Source organism: Oncorhynchus masou, chromosome 27 (genome assembly GCF_036934945.1).
Source record: "Oncorhynchus masou masou isolate Uvic2021 chromosome 27, UVic_Omas_1.1, whole genome shotgun sequence".
Taxonomy (NCBI): Eukaryota; Metazoa; Chordata; class Actinopteri; order Salmoniformes; family Salmonidae; genus Oncorhynchus; species Oncorhynchus masou.
In genome coordinates, this window is record NC_088238.1 from 3,565,803 (window position 1) to 3,585,720 (window position 19,918).

The 19,918-nt window shown below is 46.2% G+C and overlaps 1 protein-coding gene across 1 annotated transcript in view; it reads left to right on the top strand.

Moving 5' to 3' along the window:
- The first annotated feature begins 2,208 nt into the window (after positions 1-2,208).
- The window catches only part of LOC135515572 (thyrotropin-releasing hormone-degrading ectoenzyme-like), a 484,406-nt gene continuing 466,696 nt past the window's right edge, over positions 2,209-19,918 (top strand). Inside the window, exon 1 of the mRNA XM_064939193.1 lies at positions 2,209-3,563. Coding sequence (XP_064795265.1) covers positions 2,839-3,563 — 725 coding nt within the window. The 5' untranslated portion in view covers positions 2,209-2,838. The remainder of the gene's footprint in view (positions 3,564-19,918) is intronic.

Here is a 19,918-nt window from a genome sequence, read left to right on the forward strand (position 1 = left end):
AAAACTATTTCATCATATTATAATTAATTCTAGGTCATATTTCATAGACATCTGAAAACCCTGGAGAGTTAGAGTAAATATGAACAGTGAACCATTCCCCTCCATACACAGCTAAACGGCTGCTGGGTCTGGCTGTTGCTGGGTCTGGCTGCTGGGTCTGGCTGCTGCTGGGTCTGGCTGCTGCTGGGTATGGCTGCTGCTGGGTCTGGCTGCTGCTGGGTCTGGCTGCTGCTGGGTCTGGCTGCTGCTGGGTATGGCTGCTGGGTCTGGCTGCTGCTGGGTCTGGCTGCTGCTGGGTCTGGCTGCTGCTGGGTCTGGCTGCTGCTGGGTCTGGCTGCTGCTGGGTCTGGCTGCTGCTGGGTATGGCTGCTGGGTCTGGCTGCTGGGTCTGGCTGCTGCTGGGTCTGGCTACTGCTGGGTCTGGCTGCTGCTGGGTCTTGCTGCTGCTGGGTCTGGCTGTTGCTGGGTCTGGCTGCTGGGTCTGGCTGCTGGGTCTTGCTGCTGCTGGGTCTGGCTACTGCTGGGTCTGGCTGCTGGGTCTGGCTGCTGCTGGGTCTGGCTACTGCTGGGTCTGGCTGCTGCTGGGTCTTGCTGCTGCAGGGTCTTGCTGCTGCAGGGTCTGGCTGCTGCAGGGTCTGGCTGCTGCTGGGTCTGGCTGTTGCTGGGTCTGGCTGCTGGGTCTGGCTGCTGCTGGGTCTGGCTACTGCTGGGTCTGGCTGCTGCTGGGTCTTGCTGCTGCTGGGTCTGGCTGCTGCTGGCGTCGTTAAGGACTCGTATTGATTACTTTGTGCTGGGAGAGTTCCTCGTTCTCCATGTCGATTACAGATGTGGTGACTGTTTCACCTCGGTCTGTCTCACTCCGGTTAAACTGTTACTGAGGGAGAGGCGGCGAGCTGCTGATATGGCTTGTGTCCCAAACGGCACTCTATTCTATATACAGTGGACCCTGGTCTAAAGTAGCGCACTATACAGGGAAAAAGGGGTGCCATTTGGGTCGCACATTGGTAAAACACCATTAGTCACTGTTAATGAGCTGTTCCAGGGATAGTGTATGTATGGCATGTTTGCAGTTTGTGGTGCCAATGCACAGTGTGGAGATAAACAGATAAACTGTCCACATCTCTATGTTTGTTCAGATGGGTTTTGTAGGATTTTAGAGAAACGTTCCTACTTGGAGATTCAACAGGAAGACCCATCACTGCTAACTCTGAATCAAATAACTACCTCATCAAGTGTCAGTATGTTGTTCTTGTAACTATATTTTCTTACTTGGGGCTGAATAGAGAATTCACATTATACGTGTTCTATTCCAGGCCTCCAGACCAATGACAAAACACAGCGTGGGGTATCTTCTACAGACTCGTGTGTGTGACTATTAGTTGAGCTGGTTTGAGAAAAGTGTTAACGGAAATAGGAATAATTACACCGTCCGTGTGCATTACTGGCTGGGAAATTATCAACAATTAGGCTGCGCTTTGTTCCAGGTCCACAAGATGGCGAACATCAAATGACTGTACAGGAGACCACAGCCATTGATATCACTCCTCAGAAGTCACTGAAGACGCTGTTATAAAGTGTTTCTGAGATTATGATTATTTTGTTTTTTAAATACAATGTATCACATCATTTAGATTTATGTTCGTGTCAAAATTACCCCCTAAATCCGTGCGTATATGTCTGTGCGTAAATGTTGCAGATAGGCTATGGTATTATTGCTACTGGTGTTAAAACAGGCTACTACCGTCATTATCACGCTCAGCATGAATGCCATGATGTAGTCTATTTAGGTAGGCTGTGAATAGGTGGCAGGCAGCCCGACGGGGTTGGCTGCTGCACCACCGATGTGTGTAGCCTGCCGTAGACCCCCCCCCCCCCCTGACTACAGTTGAAGTCTTTTCCCACATAGACCTATATAATTTCCTGACGAGGCGTTGTTTCTATCCACCATACAGTATTCTCACCGAGCGAGGAGATGAGACCGCTATTCTGCATGGAGGGAGGGAGAGCTCTCCTACTCTGTCCTACTGCGCATTTCGCAATGATCTGGGTCTATTTGTTCTCTGGCAAAGCAAGAGGGGCTGGGAAACTCATTCGCTCTCTGTCGTTGGTAATTGTTTTTTTTCTCCTAACTGGTTGAAATCCGTCGTGAGTTCCTTCTTACAAGAAGAAGTAGGCTGAGATTCATACGGCGGCGCTGAATGAGAGAGAGAGAGAGAGAGAGAGAGAGAGAGAGAGAGAGAGAGAGAGAGAGAGAGAGAGAGAGAGAGAGAGAGAGAGAGAGAGAGAGCGAGAGAGAGAGAGAGAGAGAGAGAGAGACCGAGAGAGAGAGAGAGCGATAGAGAGAGAGAGAGAGAGAGAGAGAGAGGGTGAGAGAGAGTCCTTTATATTGTAGATGTGGGAGCAGCTCTCAATATGAGCACACAGCTCGGAGGGTGAGGACCATCAGTAACAGCATCATCAGCACCAGCAGCAGCGGCAGCATCTGTCCCCGCGATGGATTGTGTTCTGTGCAACACTTTGTGTGCGCGGAGATGGAGTCCGTGAAGCCAGATAGATAACAATTAGGATAGCATATTAAACTCCAATACCCCTGCTTGTGATTTAAACCGTGATTTCAATCTATCAGGAAAGTTGATTCCGGGCACTTTTATGATTCTGCGTCGCATTGCTACCGCTGGGCACTTCAACAGGGCTTCAGCTGTGCTCATCTCCGCGACATATTTCTGACTATTCTAAGTGGCAGCTATTAGACCTGACTGATGACACTCTGTTATCGGGATTTCGTTTCCCTTTTGCGCCCGGACCCCAACCAAACCTCATATTCTGATTCGGCAGAGTATGTCTTTGGAGGATAAGCTTGGCAGCAAGGACTTATCATTCACTCCGATGGGGATAGAGGATAATAACATGAGGAACGGCAGAGGCCTGTCGGACCAATGGGCTGATAGCATGGTGGTTCGGCCCCGGACCACGGAGCGAAGCATCACCGTCCACAAGAAACTGGTCCTGGGGTTCGCCATCTCCATCCTCACCCTGATCGTCGTCACGGCCATCGCGGTTCTCCTCAGCGTCCGGTTCGAGGAGTGCGCGGGGGAGAGCAGCTCACGAGGGGGCAATGGCTCGAACGCCAAGTTCAACGGGTCACGGGATGGGAACGGGAGCCACAAAGATGAAGAAGCCCAGCCGTGGAGACACCTCCGGTTACCGACATCTCTCCGGCCCCGGCACTACGACCTGCGTCTCTCAGTGTACATGGATAACTTTACCTTCTCCGGGGAAGTGAACATTGAATTCGAGTGTGTGAACTCTACCAAATTCATAGTGCTTCACACCGACCGCCTCGAGGTGGAGAAAGTGGCGGTTTACTCGGATAATAAAAAACCCGGTGTCATGAGAATCCACCGCCAATTCCATTACCCGGGAAACCAGGTTTATGTGATCGCTTTGCACAGGGAACTGAAGCCCATGAGGACGTATAAAGTCAACATTACTTTCGACGCTCAAATAGAAAGTGAACTCCTGGGATTTTTCCGCAGCTCATATATGCTGCAGGGAGAGAGAAGGTAACCATTTACATTTACAGTTACTCTATGCATCCACACCCCATGGCATGATGACGTGTGAGTTAGCGTTGTGTTTATAGCCTGTACAGTCCACTAACCTATAGCCTGTACAGTCCACTAACCTTATTTGCCCCCCCCCCAAATGAAACAGATTAGAGATTATATTACAAAGCAGCCTTTGCTTTTGAACACGTTTTGTGCTGACATGTCTGTCTCTCAACCCATGTGCCTACTTCAAAGCAGCGCGTGACGCTGTCAGCTGAACTCTTGAGTCCCACAGTAACACGCGCCCGTTTTGGGCTTCGAGCCCCTTTAAAACATGTAGTTCTGTATCCGCTGATAACCAACCATTAGTGTGTGTGATTAATGAGGGACTGCGCCTGTTCAACTCTGACACCCTCTGGTGGCATTTTTTTAATAAAAGCATTACATTGTCCAATAATAGCCTTATAAAGTACATTTTGGTATCAAAACTATACATCCTACAAAAGATGTGAACAGCCCAGAACAGTGTTTGTGAGACGGGGAAACGGTGTTTGTGAGACAGGGAAACTGTGTTTGTGAGACGGGGAAACGGTGTTTGTGAGACGGGGAAACAGCATTTGTGAGACAGGGAAACTGTGTTTGTGAGACGGGGAAACGGTGTTTGTGAGACGGGGAAACAGCATTTGTGAGACAGGGAAACTGTGTTTGTGAGATGGGGAAACGGTGTTTGTGAGATGGGGAAACAGTGTTTGTGAGACAGGGAAACAATGTTTGTGAGACAGGGAAACGGTGCTTGAGAGACAGGGAAACGGTGTTTGTGAGACAGGGAAACAGTGTTTGTGAGACGGGGAAACGGTGTTTGTGAGACAGGGAAACGGTGTTTGTGAGACAGGGAAACGGTGTTTGTGAGACGGGGAAACGGTGTTTGTGAGACAGGGAAACGGTGTTTGTGAGACAGGGAAACGGTGTTTGTGAGACGGGGAAACGGTGTTTGTGAGACGGGGAAACGGTGTTTGTGAGACGGGGAAACGGTGTTTGTGAGATGGGGAAACGGTGTTTGTGAGACAGGGAAACAGTGTTTGTGAGACAGGGAAACAGCGTTTGTGAGACAGGGAAACAGCGTTTGTGAGACAGGGAAACTGTGTTTGTGAGACAGGGAAACAGCGTTTGTGAGACAGGGAAACAGCGTTTGTGAGACAGGGAAACTGTGTTTGTGAGACAGGGAAACGGTGTTTGTGAGACAGGGAAACAGTGTTTGTGAGACAGGGAAACAGTGTTTGTGAGACGGGGAAACGGTGTTTGTGAGACAGGGAAACGGTGTTTGTGAGACGGGGAAACAGTGTTTGTGAAACAGGGAAACAGCATTTGTGAGACAGGGAAACAGCGTTTGTGAGACGGGGAAACTGTTTGTGAGACAGGGAAACAGTGTTTGTGAGACAGGGAAACGGTGTTTGTGAGATACCGAAAACGGTTCTCCCCCCAAAAAACGTTTGTAAATTCCAAACGGTTTGAAAACAAACTGTTATGACCCATCTATGAAGAGCATCTCACCAACACACACCGGTTTGGCTCTATGATGACGCTCACAATCTACATAGACGACCATAGTAAATCCCAGGTCATAGTGTCTATAATACTGTAAGGGGTTAATCTAGAAGACCATAGTAAATCCCAGGTAATAGTGTCTATAATACTGTAAGGGGTTAATCTAGAAGACCATAGTAAATCCCAGGACATAGTGTCTATAATACTGTAAGGGGTTAATCTAGACGACCATAGTAAATTCCAGGTCATAGTGTCTATAATACTGTAAGGGGTTAATCTAGAAAACCATAGTAAATCCCAGGTAATAGTGTCTATAATACTGTAAGGGGTTAATCTAGAAGACCATAGTAAATCCCAGGACATAGTGTCTATAATACTGTAAGGGGTTAATCTAGAAGACCATAGTAAATCCCAGGTCATAGTGTCTATAATACTGTAAGGGGTTAATCTAGAAGACCATAGTAAATCCCAGGTCATAGTGTCTATAATACTGTAAGGGGTTAATCTAGAAGACCATAGTAAATCCCAGGTCATAGTGTCTATAATACTGTAAGGGGTTAATCTAGAAGACCATAGTAAATCCCAGGTCATAGTGTCTATAATACTGTAAGGGGTTAATCTAGAAGACCATAGGAAGTCCCAGATCATAGTGTCTATAATACTGTAAGGGGTGAATCTAGAAGACCATAGTAAATCCCAGGTCATAGTGTCTATAATACTGTAAGGGGTTAATCTAGAAGACCATAGTAAATCCCAGGTCATAGTGTCTATAATACTGTAAGGGGTTAATCTAGAAGACCATAGTAAATCCCAGGTCATAGTGTCTATAATACTGTAAGGGGTTAATCTAGAAGGCCATAGTAAATCCCAGGTCATAGTGTCTATAATACTGTAAGGGGTTAATCTAGAAGACCATAGTAAATCCCAGGTCATAGTGTCTATAATACTGTAAGGGGTTAATCTAGAAGACCATAGTAAATCCCAGGTCATAGTGTCTATAATACTGTAAGGGGTTAATCTAGAAGGCCATAGTAAATCCCAGGTCATAGTGTCTATAATACTGTAAGGGGTTAATCTAGAAGACCATAGTAAATCCCAGGTCATAGTGTCTATAATACTGTAAGGGGCTAATCTAGAAGACCATAGTAAATCCCAGGACATAGTGTCTATAATACTGTAATAAACTCACAATCTCCATACAGTTGTCACCGACTAGTTGGATACTAGTTTCCCACTGAGCAAACAATTTCTGTACTTACGGAATTATTATAAATTACATTTTATTACGTTTTTGCTCTGTGGAACTTTTTTTTCTCTCCAATTAAACTCACAAATGCAACTGTTTGTCAAATCGTTTTTGCCTTGGTTATCATGAATGCAACTGTTTGTCAAATCGATTTTGCCTTGGTTATCATGAATGCAACTGTTTGTCAAATCGATTTTGCCTTGGTTATCATGAATGCAACTGTTTGTCAAATCGTTTTTGCCTTGGTTATCATGAATGCAACTGTTTGTCAAATCGTTTTTGCCTTGGTTATCATTAATGCAACTGTTTGTCAAATCGTTTTTGCCTTGGTTATCATGAATGCAACTGTTTGTCAAATCGTTTTTGCCTTGGTTATCATGAATGCAACTGTTTGTCAAATCGTTTTTGCCTTGGTCATCATGAATGCAACTGTTTGTCAAATCGTTTTTGCCTTGGTTATCATGAATGCAACTGTTTGTCAAATCGATTTTGCCTTGGTTATCATGAATGAAACTGTTTGTCAAATCGTTTTTGCCTTGGTTATCATGAATGCAACTGTTTGTCAAATCGTTTTTGCCTTGGTTATCATGAATGCAACTGTTTGTCAAATCGATTTTGCCTTGGTTATCATGAATGCAACGGTTTGTCAAATCGTTTTTGCCTTGGTTATCATGAATGCAACTGTTTGTCAAATCGTTTTTGCCTTGGTCATCATGAATGCAACTGTTTGTCAAATCGTTTTTGCATTGGTTGTCATGAAAAACAAACATTGGTAAACACGCCAATGTGTTGTACTGTAAATATGAGGGCAGTCTAAGCAGATGAATGAAAGTAGTGAGTTTCTGCTTCTGAAGTTTCTGAACCAATGGAGTTATTAACTAAACAGAAGACAAGGAACCTATTTCAAGATAAACACTGACAAAATATATATTTACATGTGTTACTTTTTATACTGCACCCCAATTGGCCTTTCATGCCCGATCACACAAGTTGAATTCAGTCCATCTACTCTTACTTCTGTTGAGTTCTACCAACATGTTTCCTAAATTGATATTTGCAAAGAAGTGCCTTAGTGAATGAGTCTGTTCGATCTACAGCTGCAGTGTTAGTTTGCATGGAGTAACATAGGGAAGCCTAGTGGTTAGAGCGTTGGACTAGTAACCGGAAGGATGCAAGTTCAAACCCCCGAGCTGACAATCTGTCGTTCTGCCCCTGAACAGGCAGTTAACCCACTGTTAATAGGCCGTCATTGAAAATAAGAATTTGTTCTTAACTGACTTGCCTGGTTAAATAAAGGTAAAATATATATATATATTGGCATTGGCAATCATTTCAGAGTAAATAACCAGTTAGGAGCTCTCAGCAGTGTAAGTCCTTCTGGGAGCCTCTGTCCAATATTCACAGTCAGTGGTTGAACACAAACCGTGACAACGTTGCAATCTGTTTTACTGGAAACATAATGCGTCATGGTGTAGTGTACCACGGCCACGTCGTCCTCAGCCCCCACTCCATACGGCCACGTCGTCCTCAGCCCCCACTCCATACGGCCACGTCGTCCTCAGCCCCCACTCCATACGGCCACGTCATCCTCAGCCCCCACTCCGTACGGCACCGTGTCCTCAGCCCCCACTCCATACGGCACCATGTCCTCAGCCCCCACTCCAAACGGCACCGTGTCCTCAGCCCCCACTCCATACGGCACCGTGTCCTCAGCCCCCACTCCATACGGCACCGTGTCCTCAGCCCCCACTCCATACGGCACCGTGTCCTCAGCCCCCACTCCATACGGCACCGTGTCCTCAGCCCCCACTCCATACGGCCACGTCGTCCTCAGCCCCCACTCCATACGGCACCGTGTCCTCAGCCCCCACTCCATACGGCCACGTCGTCCTCAGCCCCCACTCCATACGGCACCGTGTCCTCAGCCCCCACTCCATACGGCACCGTGTCCTCAGCCCCCACTCCATACGGCAGTGTATCTGCAGGCCTCAATCAACCAAGGTACCATGTTGGTCAGTCAGTTATTCTATAAGCTCCGTGAGGCAAGACCTTGTTCCATTGGTCAGTCAGTCATTCTATAAGCCCCGTGAGGCAAGACCTTGTTCCATTGGTCAGTCAGTTAGAAGGTCACACCCACACACACACACACACACACACACACACACACACACACAATATTGACTAGACCGCAGTCAGTCAATAGGCCAATGGGTGTGACAGTCTGTCCATGTACTGTAGATGCTGCCTCATGCATTTATCATGAGCAGTGGAAGGGGGAGTGTGTGTGTGTGTATATTAGCTTTAACTGACTTGTATCTGATGACTTGAACCACCAACTTCTGTTCTGTGACACTTCAAAATAACAAAGAGCCCTATTCCCAATATAGTGCACTACTTTAGACCAGAGCCCTATTCCCTATATAGTGCACTACTTTAGACCAGAGCCCTATTCCATATATAGTGCACTTCTTTAGACCAGGGCCCTATTCCCTATATAGTGCACTACTTTAGACCAGAACACTATTCCCTATATAGTACACTACTTTAGACCTGAGCCCTATTCCCTATATAGTGCACTACTTTAGACCAGGGCCCTAGTCCCTATATAGTGCACTGCTTTAGACCAGGGCCCTAGTCCCTATATAGTTCACTACTTTAGACCAGGGCCCTAGTCCCTATATAGTGCACTGCTTTAGACCAGAGCCCTATTCCCTATATAGTGCACTGCTTTAGACCAGAGCCCTATTCCCTAAATAGTGCACTACTTTAGACCAGAGCACTATTCCCTATATAGTACCCTACTTTAGACCTGAGCCCTATTCCCTAAATAGTGCACTACTTTAGACCAGAGCACTATTCCCTATATAGTACCCTACTTTAGACCTGAGCCCTATTCCCTATATAGTCCACTACTTTAGACCAGAGCCCTACTCCCTATATAGTGCACTACTTTAGACCAGAGGCCTAGTCCCTATATAGTGCACTACTTTAGACCAGAGCCCTACTCCCTATATAGTCCACTACTTTAGACCAGAGCCCTACTCCCTATATAGTGCACTACTTTAGACCAGAGGCCTAGTCCCTATATAGTGCACTACTTTAGACCAGAGCCCTACTCCCTATATAGTGCACTACTTTAGACCTGAGCCCTATTCCCTAAATAGTGCACTACTTTAGACCAGAGCACTATTCCCTATATAGTACCCTACTTTAGACCTGAGCCCTATTCCCTAAATAGTGCACTACTTTAGACCAGAGCACTATTCCCTATATAGTACCCTACTTTAGACCTGAGCCCTATTCCCTATATAGTCCACTACTTTAGACCAGAGCCCTACTCCCTATATAGTGCACTACTTTAGACCAGAGGCCTAGTCCCTATATAGTGCACTACTTTAGACCAGAGGCCTAGTCCCTATATAGTGCACTACTTTAGACCAGAGCCCTAGTCCCTATATAGTTCACTCCTCTAGACCAGGATCCACAGGGTCACTATTTCTAGAAATAGGGCGCCATTTTGTGAGTCACGCTGATCGTCAGTGTCATGTCAGGTTCCGGTCATCTGAACTCTGTGTATTGAACAACGGCTCCCAGCAGCAGGTCGGTCACACAGCCACACGCCGAACATCCAGCCTGGTAGATAAGTGACTTGGTGACTTGTACCGTAGGTTCAGCTGAGCGCTGCACCGGGGCAGCTGGATGGGGGGGCGTCAAAGGACATGACTTCAGTGATTTATAAATCAATGCTAATTACACATGATTGGATCGGGCGTGACGACAAACAGAGGATTCGTCGCGGATGGAGCCCTATTCCCTATATAGTGTACTACTTTAGACCAGAGCCCTATTCCCTATATAGTGCACTACTTTAGACCAGAGCCCTACTCCCTATATAGTGCACTACTTTAGACCAGAGCCCTATTCCCTATATAGTGCACTACTTTAGACCAGAGCCCTATTCCCTATATAGTGCACTACTTTAGACCAGAACCATATTCCCTATGTAGTGCACTACTTTAGACCAGAGCCCAATTCCCTATATAGTACACTACTTTAGACCATTCCCTATATCGTGCACTACTTTAGACCAGAGGCCTATTCCCTATATAGTGCACTACTTTAGACCAGAGCCCTATTCCCTATATAGTGCACTACTTGAGACCATTCCCTATATAGTGCACTACTTTAGACCATTCCCTATATAGTGCACTACTTTAGACCATTCCCTATACAGTGCACTACTTTAGACCAGAGCCCTATACAGTTGTGCACTACTTTATAGGGAATAGTGTGCCATCTGGGACTCAGGCAGAGAACGTGTTTCAGAACAGAGGTACAGGACAGGACATTAGGTTTTAGTACTGTAACAAATAGTTTTCATAACAGCCATCGTAATATTGGATAAATATTGATTGATCTTATATAGAGCTTTTGCATTCCAGATGGACGCTCAAAGCGTTTTATAGTGTAAGAGAGGGGGACATTAGCCTGAGTGCCAGTCTGTTTGTGTTATCATGCCAACTCCCTGTCACAACTACCTGTCACAACTCCCTGTCACAACTCCCTGTCACAACTCCCTGTCACAACTCCCTGTCACAGCTCCCTGTCACAGCTCCCTGTCACAACTCCCTGTCACAACTCCCTATCACAACTCCCTGTCACAACTCCCTATCACAGCTCCCTGTCACAACGCCCTGTCACAACTCCCTGTCACAGCTCCCTGTCACAGCTCACTGTCACAGCTCCCTGTCACAACTCCCTATCACAACTCCCTGTCACAACTCCATGTCACAGCTCCCTGTCACAGCTCCCTGTCACAACGCCCTATCACAGCTCCCTATCACAGCTCCCTATCACAACTCCCTATCACAACTCCCTGTCACAGCTCCCTATCACAACTCCCTATCACAACTCCCTATCACAGCTCCCTATCACAGCTCCCTATCACAACTCCCTATCACAACTCCCTATCACAGCTCCCTGTCACAGCTCACTGTCACAACTCCCTATCACAGCTCACTGTCACAACTCCCTATCACAGCTCCCTATCACAACTCCCTATCACAACTCCCTATCACAACTCCCTATCACAGCTCCCTATCACAACTCCCTATCACAGCTCCCTATCACAGCTCCCTATCACAGCTCCCTATCACAACTCCCTATCACAACTCCCTATCACAACTCCCTGTCACAGCTCCCTATCACAGCTCCCTGTCACAGCTCACTGTCACAGCTCCCTGTCACAGCTCCCTATCACAACTCCCTATCACAACTCCCTGTCACAGCTCCCTATCACAACTCCCTATCACAACTCCCTGTCACAGCTCCCTATCACAGCTCCCTGTCACAGCTCCCTATCACAGCTCCCTATCACAACTCCCTATCACAGCTCCCTATCACAACTCCCTATCACAGCTCCCTATCACAGCTCCCTATCACAGCTCCCTATCACAACTCCCTATCACAGCTCCCTATCACAACTCCCTATCACAGCTCCCTATCACAGCTCCCTATCACAGCTCCCTATCACAGCTCCCTATCACAACTCCCTATCACAGCTCCCTGTCACAGCTCCCTATCACAGCTCCCTATCACAACTCCCTATCACAACTCCCTATCACAACTCCCTGTCACAGCTCCCTATCACAACTCCCTATCACAACTCCCTATCACAGCTCCCTATCACAACTCCCTGTCACAACTCCCTGTCACAGCTCCCTGTCACAACTCCCTGCCACAACTCCCTGTCACAGCTCCCTATCACAACTCCCTATCACAACTCCCTGTCACAACTCCCTATCACAACTCCCTGTCACAACTCCCTGTCACAACTCCCTGTCACAGCTCCCTATCACAACTCCCTGTCACAACTCCCTGTCACAGCTCCCTGTCACAACTCCCTGTCACAACTCCCTGTCACAGCTCCCTATCACAACTCCCTATCACAACTCCCTGTCACAACTCCCTGTCACAGCTCCCTATCACAACTCCCTATCACAACTCCCTATCACAACTCCCTGTCACAACTCCCTGTCACAGCTCCCTATCACAACTCCCTGTCACAACTCCCTGTCACAGCTCCCTGTCACAGCTCCCTGTCACAACTCCCTGTCACAACTCCCTGTCACAGCTCCCTATCACAGCTCCCTGTCACAACTCCCTGTCACAACTCCCTGTCACAACTCCCTGTCACAGCTCCCTATCACAGCTCCCTGTCACAACTCCCTGTCACAACTCCCTATCACAACTCCCTGTCACAACTCCCTGTCACAGCTCCCTATCACAGCTCCCTACCACAGCTCCCTATCACAGCTCCCTATCACAACTCCCTGTCACAACTCCCTATCACAGCTCCCTATCACAGCGCCCTATCACAGCTCCCTATCACAGCTCCCTGTCACAACGCCCTGTCACAGCTCCCTGTCACAACTCCCTGTCACAGCTCCCTGTCACAACTCCCTGTCACAGCTCCCTATCACAGCTCCCTGTCACAGCTCCCTATCACAGCTCCCTATCACAACTCCCTGTCACAGCTCCCTATCACAACTCCCTGTCACAACTCCCTGTCTCAGCTCCCTGTCACAACTCCCTGTCACAGCTCCCTGTCACAGCTCCCTATCACAACTCCCTGTCACAACTCCCTGTCACAGCTCCCTATCACAGCTCCCTGTCACAACTCCCTGTCACAACTCCCTGTCACAACTCCCTATCACAACTCCTTGTCACAGCTCCCTATCACAGCTCCCTATCACAGCTCCCTATCACAACTCCCTGTCACAGCTCCCTATCACAACTCCCTGTCACAACTCCCTATCACAACTCCCTGTCACAGCTCCCTATCACAACTCCCTATCACAGCTCCCTGTCACAGCTCCCTATCACAGCTCCCTGTTGCAACTCCCTATCACAGCTCCCTATCACAACTCCCTATCACAGCTCCCTATCACAACTCCCTATCACAGCTCCCTGTCACAACTCCCTATCACAGCTCCCTATCACAACTCCCTATCACAACTCCCTATCACAACTCCCTGTCACAACTCCCTGTCACAACTCCCTATCACAACTCCCTGTCACAACTCCCTATCACAGCTCCCTATCACAGCTCCCTATCACAGCTCCCTATCACAGCTCCCTGTCACAACGCCCTGTCACAGCTCCCTGTCACAACTCCCTGTCACAGCTCCCTGTCACAACTCCCTGTCACAGCTCCCTATCACAGCTCCCTGTCACAGCTCCCTATCACAGCTCCCTGTCACAACTCCCTGTCACAGCTCCCTGTCACAGCTCCCTGTCACAACTCCCTGTCACAACTCCCTGTCACAACTCCCTGTCACAGCTCCCTGTCACAACTCCCTGTCACAGCTCCCTATCACAGCTCCCTGTCACAGCTCCCTATCACAGCTCCCTGTCACAGCTCCCTGTCACAGCTCCCTGTCACAGCTCCCTGTCACAACTCCCTATCACAGCTCCCTGTCACAGCTCCCTATCACAACTCCCTGCCACAACTCCCTGTCACAGCTCCCTATCACAACTCCCTATCACAACTCCCTGTCACAACTCCCTGTCACAGCTCCCTATCACAACTCCCTATCACAACTCCCTATCACAACTCCCTGTCACAACTCCCTGTCACAGCTCCCTATCACAACTCCCTGTCACAACTCCCTGTCACAGCTCCCTGTCACAGCTCCCTGTCACAACTCCCTGTCACAACTCCCTGTCACAGCTCCCTATCACAGCTCCCTGTCACAACTCCCTGTCACAACTCCCTGTCACAACTCCCTGTCACAGCTCCCTATCACAGCTCCCTGTCACAACTCCCTGTCACAACTCCCTATCACAACTCCCTGTCACAACTCCCTGTCACAGCTCCCTATCACAGCTCCCTATCACAGCTCCCTATCACAACTCCCTGTCACAACTCCCTATCACAGCTCCCTATCACAGCTCCCTATCACAGCTCCCTGTCACAACGCCCTGTCACAGCTCCCTGTCACAACTCCCTGTCACAGCTCCCTGTCACAGCTCCCTGTCACAGCTCCCTATCACAGCTCCCTGTCACAGCTCCCTATCACAGCTCCCTATCACAACTCCCTGTCACAGCTCCCTATCACAACTCCCTGTCACAACTCCCTGTCACAGCTCCCTGTCACAACTCCCTGTCACAGCTCCCTGTCACAGCTCCCTATCACAACTCCCTGTCACAACTCCCTGTCACAGCTCCCTATCACAGCTCCCTGTCACAACTCCCTGTCACAACTCCCTGTCACAACTCCCTATCACAACTCCCTGTCACAGCTCCCTATCACAGCTCCCTATCACAGCTCCCTATCACAACTCCCTGTCACAGCTCCCTATCACAACTCCCTGTCACAACTCCCTATCACAACTCCCTGTCACAGCTCCCTATCACAACTCCCTATCACAGCTCCCTGTCACAGCTCCCTATCACAGCTCCCTGTTGTAACTCCCTATCACAGCTCCCTATCACAACTCCCTATCACAGCTCCCTATCACAACTCCCTATCACAGATCCCTGTCACAACTCCCTATCACAGCTCCCTATCACAACTCCCTATCACAACTCCCTGTCACAACTCCCTGTCACAACTCCCTATCACAACTCCCTGTCACAACTCCCTATCACAGCTCCCTATCACAGCTCCCTATCACAGCTCCCTATCACAGCTCCCTGTCACAACGCCCTGTCACAGCTCCCTATCACAGCTCCCTGTCACAGCTCCCTATCACAGCTCCCTGTCACAGCTCCCTGTCACAGCTCCCTGTCACAGCTCCCTGTCACAACTCCCTATCACAGCTCCCTGTCACAGCTCCCTATCACAACTCCCTGTCACAACTCCCTGTCACAGCTCCCTGTCACAGCTTCCTATCACAGCTTCCTATCACAGCTTCCTGTCACAGCTTCCTATCACAGCTCCCTGTCACAACTCCCTGTCACAGCTCCCTATCACAGCTCCCTGTCACAGCTTCCTATCACAGCTTCCTATCACAGCTTCCTATCACAGCTCCCTGTCACAACTCCCTGTCACAGCTCCCTGTCATGCCATGTTTAGCTTGACAATCGATGGAGATGTCGAGAGCACAAACAGATGTGTGATCAGGCTAAGTGAACTCAACGTGCTGTAGGTGGTTAGTTCCCATCCCTTTCCATGCCCACTGATACTCTAATTCACCCGGACTGTCTTGTCTAGTGAGCCAGAGGTCTTTCTTTACTGAAGGAGAAAATAGTGTTTTCTCCGCAGCGTGCAGGCGTTTCCCAGACATAGCCTAGCGAAGCTGGAGATGGTCCAGCCAGGTTCTGTCGGGTTTAGCATCATCCCAAACACACATGTACTAATACCTCCTTCGATCCGCTGCCTCCCCCTGCCTCCTCATGTCTCCCGCTGCCTCCCCCCCTGCCTCACCCTGCCTCCTCATGTCTCCCGCTGCCTCCCCCCCTGCCTCACCCTGCCTCCTCCTGCCTTCCCCTTCCTCACCCTGCCTCCTCCTGCCTTCCCCTTCCTCACCCTGCCTCCCCTCTCCTGTCATCTCTACAATAAGAATAGCCTGCTGGGCCTTTCAGCCTCTGACAATCTCTCTCTCTCTACCTCTCTCTACCTCTACCTCTCTCTACCTCTACCTCTCTCTACCTCTACCTCTCTCTACCTCTACCTCTCTACCTCTCTACCTCTCTACCTCTCTCTACCTCTCTCTACCTCTACCTCTCTCTCTCTACCTCTCTACCTCTACCTCTCTACCTCTACCTCTCTACCTCTCTCTACCTCTACTTCTACCTCTCTCTACCCCTCAACTGCCTGTGAGTATTGGGCCTGGTTTTTCTCTGATTTTAAGGGTTTAAGGAGTGAAAGCCAAAACCTGATACAAACTTTGCTTTTCCTTTGAAAAAGTTGGAGACATGTGGTTCTCTTGGCTTTCAGCCACAGAGCAGCACTCCAAGGAGGTGGGAAGTTGGCTGGCAACTGATAGAATGGAGAAATGGAGGGATGGAGGGATGATGGAGGGATGGAGGGAGGAGGGAGGGATGGAGGGATGGAGGGAGGAGGGAGGGATGGAGGGAGGAGGGAGGGAGGGATGGAGGGATGGAGGGAGGAGGGAGGGAGAAATGGAGGGATGGGGGGATGATGGAGGGATGGAGGGAGGAGGGAGGGATGGAGGGAGGAGGGAGGAGAAATGGAGGGATGGAGGGATGATGGAGGGATGGAGGGAGGAGGGAGGAGGGAGGGATGGAGTGATGATGGAGGGATGGAGGGGGGAGGGAGGGAGAAATGGAGGGATGGAGGGAAGGAGTGATCATAGGATGTAGGGAATGGAGGGATCAAGGGAATGAGAAATGGAGGGAGGAGGGAAGGAATGATCATAGGATGTAGGGAATGGAGGGATCAAGGGAATGAGAAATGGAGGGAGGAGGGATGATGGAGGGATAGAGAGATGGAGAGATCAAGGGATGGAGGGATGAGGGAAGGAGTGATCATAGGATGTAGGGAATGGAGGGATCAAGGGAATGAGAAATGGAGAGAGGGCTAATGGAGATGGAGCTTAATTGCCTTTTTTAATTGATATTAAGATGATTGTTCAGGCAGCGTGAGACCAAGATTAGCTTAGTCATTGAAACAACGACATGTTTATGTCAGGGAATACATTTATGCTGTGTCTCCATTCTATATGACTTCTTCCCAAGGGTCTGTGTAGGATCATAATCTGCTCTGTACATTCATGAGTTATGAGAAGAGAGTTCCGCTATACCAGAGTTAAGACAGTATATAGCAGAGGACTGACATATCAGCGTTTAGACAGTATATAGTAGAGGACTGACATATCAGTGTTTAAACAGTATATAGTAGAGGACTGATATATCAGTGTTTAGACAGTATATAGTAGAGCACTGACATATCAGCATTTAGACAGTATATAGTAGAGTACTGTTATATCAGCGTTTAGACAGTATATAGTAGAGTACTGATATATCAGCGTTTAGACAGTATATAGTAGAGGACTGATATATCAGTGTTTAGACAGTATATAGTAGAGTAGTGATATATAGTATATAGTAGAGTACTGATTTATCAGCGTTTAGACAGTATATAGTAGAGTACTGTTATATCAGCATTTAGACAGTATATAGTAGAGTACTGTTATATCAGCGTTTAGACAGTATATAGTAGAGTACTGATATATCAGCGTTTAGACAGTATATAGTAGAGGACTGATATATCAGTGTTTAGACAGTATATAGTAGAGTAGTGATATATAGTATATAGTAGAGTACTGATTTATCAGCGTTTAGACAGTATATAGTAGAGTACTGATATATCAGTGTTTAGACAGTATATAGTAGAGTACTGATATATCAGCGTTTAGACAGTATATAGTAGAGTACTGATATATAGTATATAGTATATAGTAGAGTACTGATTTATCAGCGTTTAGACAGTATATAGTAGAGTACTGATATATCAGCGTTTAGACAGTATATAGTAGAGGACTGATATATAGTATATTGTGTATATAATAGAGTACTGATATATCAGCGTTTAGACAGTATATAGTAGAGTACTGATATATAGTATATAGTATATAGTAGAGTACTGATTTATCAGCGTTTAGACAGTATATAGTAGAGTACTGATATATCAGCGTTTAGACAGTATATAGTAGAGTAGTGATATATAGTATATAGTAGAGTACTGATTTATCAGCGTTTAGACAGTATATAGTAGAGTACTGATATATCAGTGTTTAGACAGTATGTAGTAGAGGACTGATATATCAGCGTTTAGACAGTATGTAGTAGAGTACTGATATATCAGCGTTTAGACAGTATATAGTAGAGTACTGATATATAGTATATAGTATATAATAGAGTACTGTTATATCAGAGTTTAGACAGTATATAGAAGAGTACTGATATATAGTATATAGTAGAGTACTGTTATATCAGCATTTAGACAGTATGTAATAGAGTACTGATATATCAGTGTTTAGACAGTATATAGTAGAGTACTGATATATCAGAGTTTAGACAGTATATAGTAGAGGACTGATATATAGTATATAGTGTATATAATAGAGTACTGTTATATCAGAGTTTAGACAGTATATAGTAGAGTACTGATATATAGTATATAGTAGAGTACTGATATATCAGTGTTTAGACAGTATGTAGTAGAGTACTGATATATCAGTGTTTAGACAGTATATAATAGAGTACTGATATATAGTATATAGTAGAGTACTGTTATATCAGAGTTTAGACAGTATGTAGTAGAGTACTGATATATAGTATATAGTAGAGTACTGTTATATCAGAGTTTAGACAGTATGTAGTAGAGTACTGATATATCAGTGTTTAGACAGTATATAGTAGAGGACTGATATATCAGTGTTTAGACAGTATGTAGTAGAGTACTGATATATCAGAGTTTAGACAGTATATAGTAGAGTACTGATATATAGTATATAGTATATAGTAGAGTACTGATATATCAGTGTTTAGACAGTATGTAGTAGAGTACTGATATATCAGAGTTTAGACAGTATATAGTAGAGGACTGATATATCAGCGTTTAGACAGTATATAGTAGAGGACTGATATATCAGCGTTTAGACAGTATATAGCAGAGTACTGATAAATCAGCATTTACACAGTATATAGTAGAGGACTGATATATCAGCGTTTAGACAGTATATAGTAGAGGACTGATATATCAGCGTTTAGACAGTATATAGTAGAGTACTGATATATCAGTGTTTAGACAGTATGTAGTAGAGGACTGATATATAGTATATAGTATATAGTAGAGTACTGATATATCAGTGTTTAGACAGTATATAGTAGAGTACTGATATATCAGAGTTTAGACAGTATATAGCAGAGTACTGATAAATCAGCATTTACACAGTATATAGTAGAGGACTGATATATCAGCGTTTAGACAGTATATAGTAGAGGACTGATATATCAGCGTTTAGACAGTATATAGTAGAGTACTGATATATCAGCGTTTAGACAGTATATAGTAGAGTACTGATATATAGTATATAGTAGAGTACTGATTTATCAGCGTTTAGACAGTATATAGTAGAGTACTGATATATCAGCGTTTAGACAGTATATAGTAGAGTACTGATATATAGTATATAGTATATAATAGAGTACTGTTATATCAGAGTTTAGACAGTATATAGTAGAGGACTGATATATAGTATATAGTATATAGTAGAGTACTGATATATCAGCGTTTAGACAGTATATAGTGGATGACTGATATATAGTATATAGTATATAGTAGAGTACTGTTATATCAGAGTTTAGACAGTATATAGAAGAGTACTGATATATAGTATATAGTAGAGTACTGTTATATCAGCATTTAGACAGTATGTAATAGAGTACTGATATATCAGAGTTTAGACAGTATATAGTAGAGGACTGATATATAGTATATAGTGTATATAATAGAGTACTGTTATATCAGAGTTTAGACAGTATATAGTAGAGAACTGATATATAGTATATAGTAGAGTACTGATATATCAGTGTTTAGACAGTATA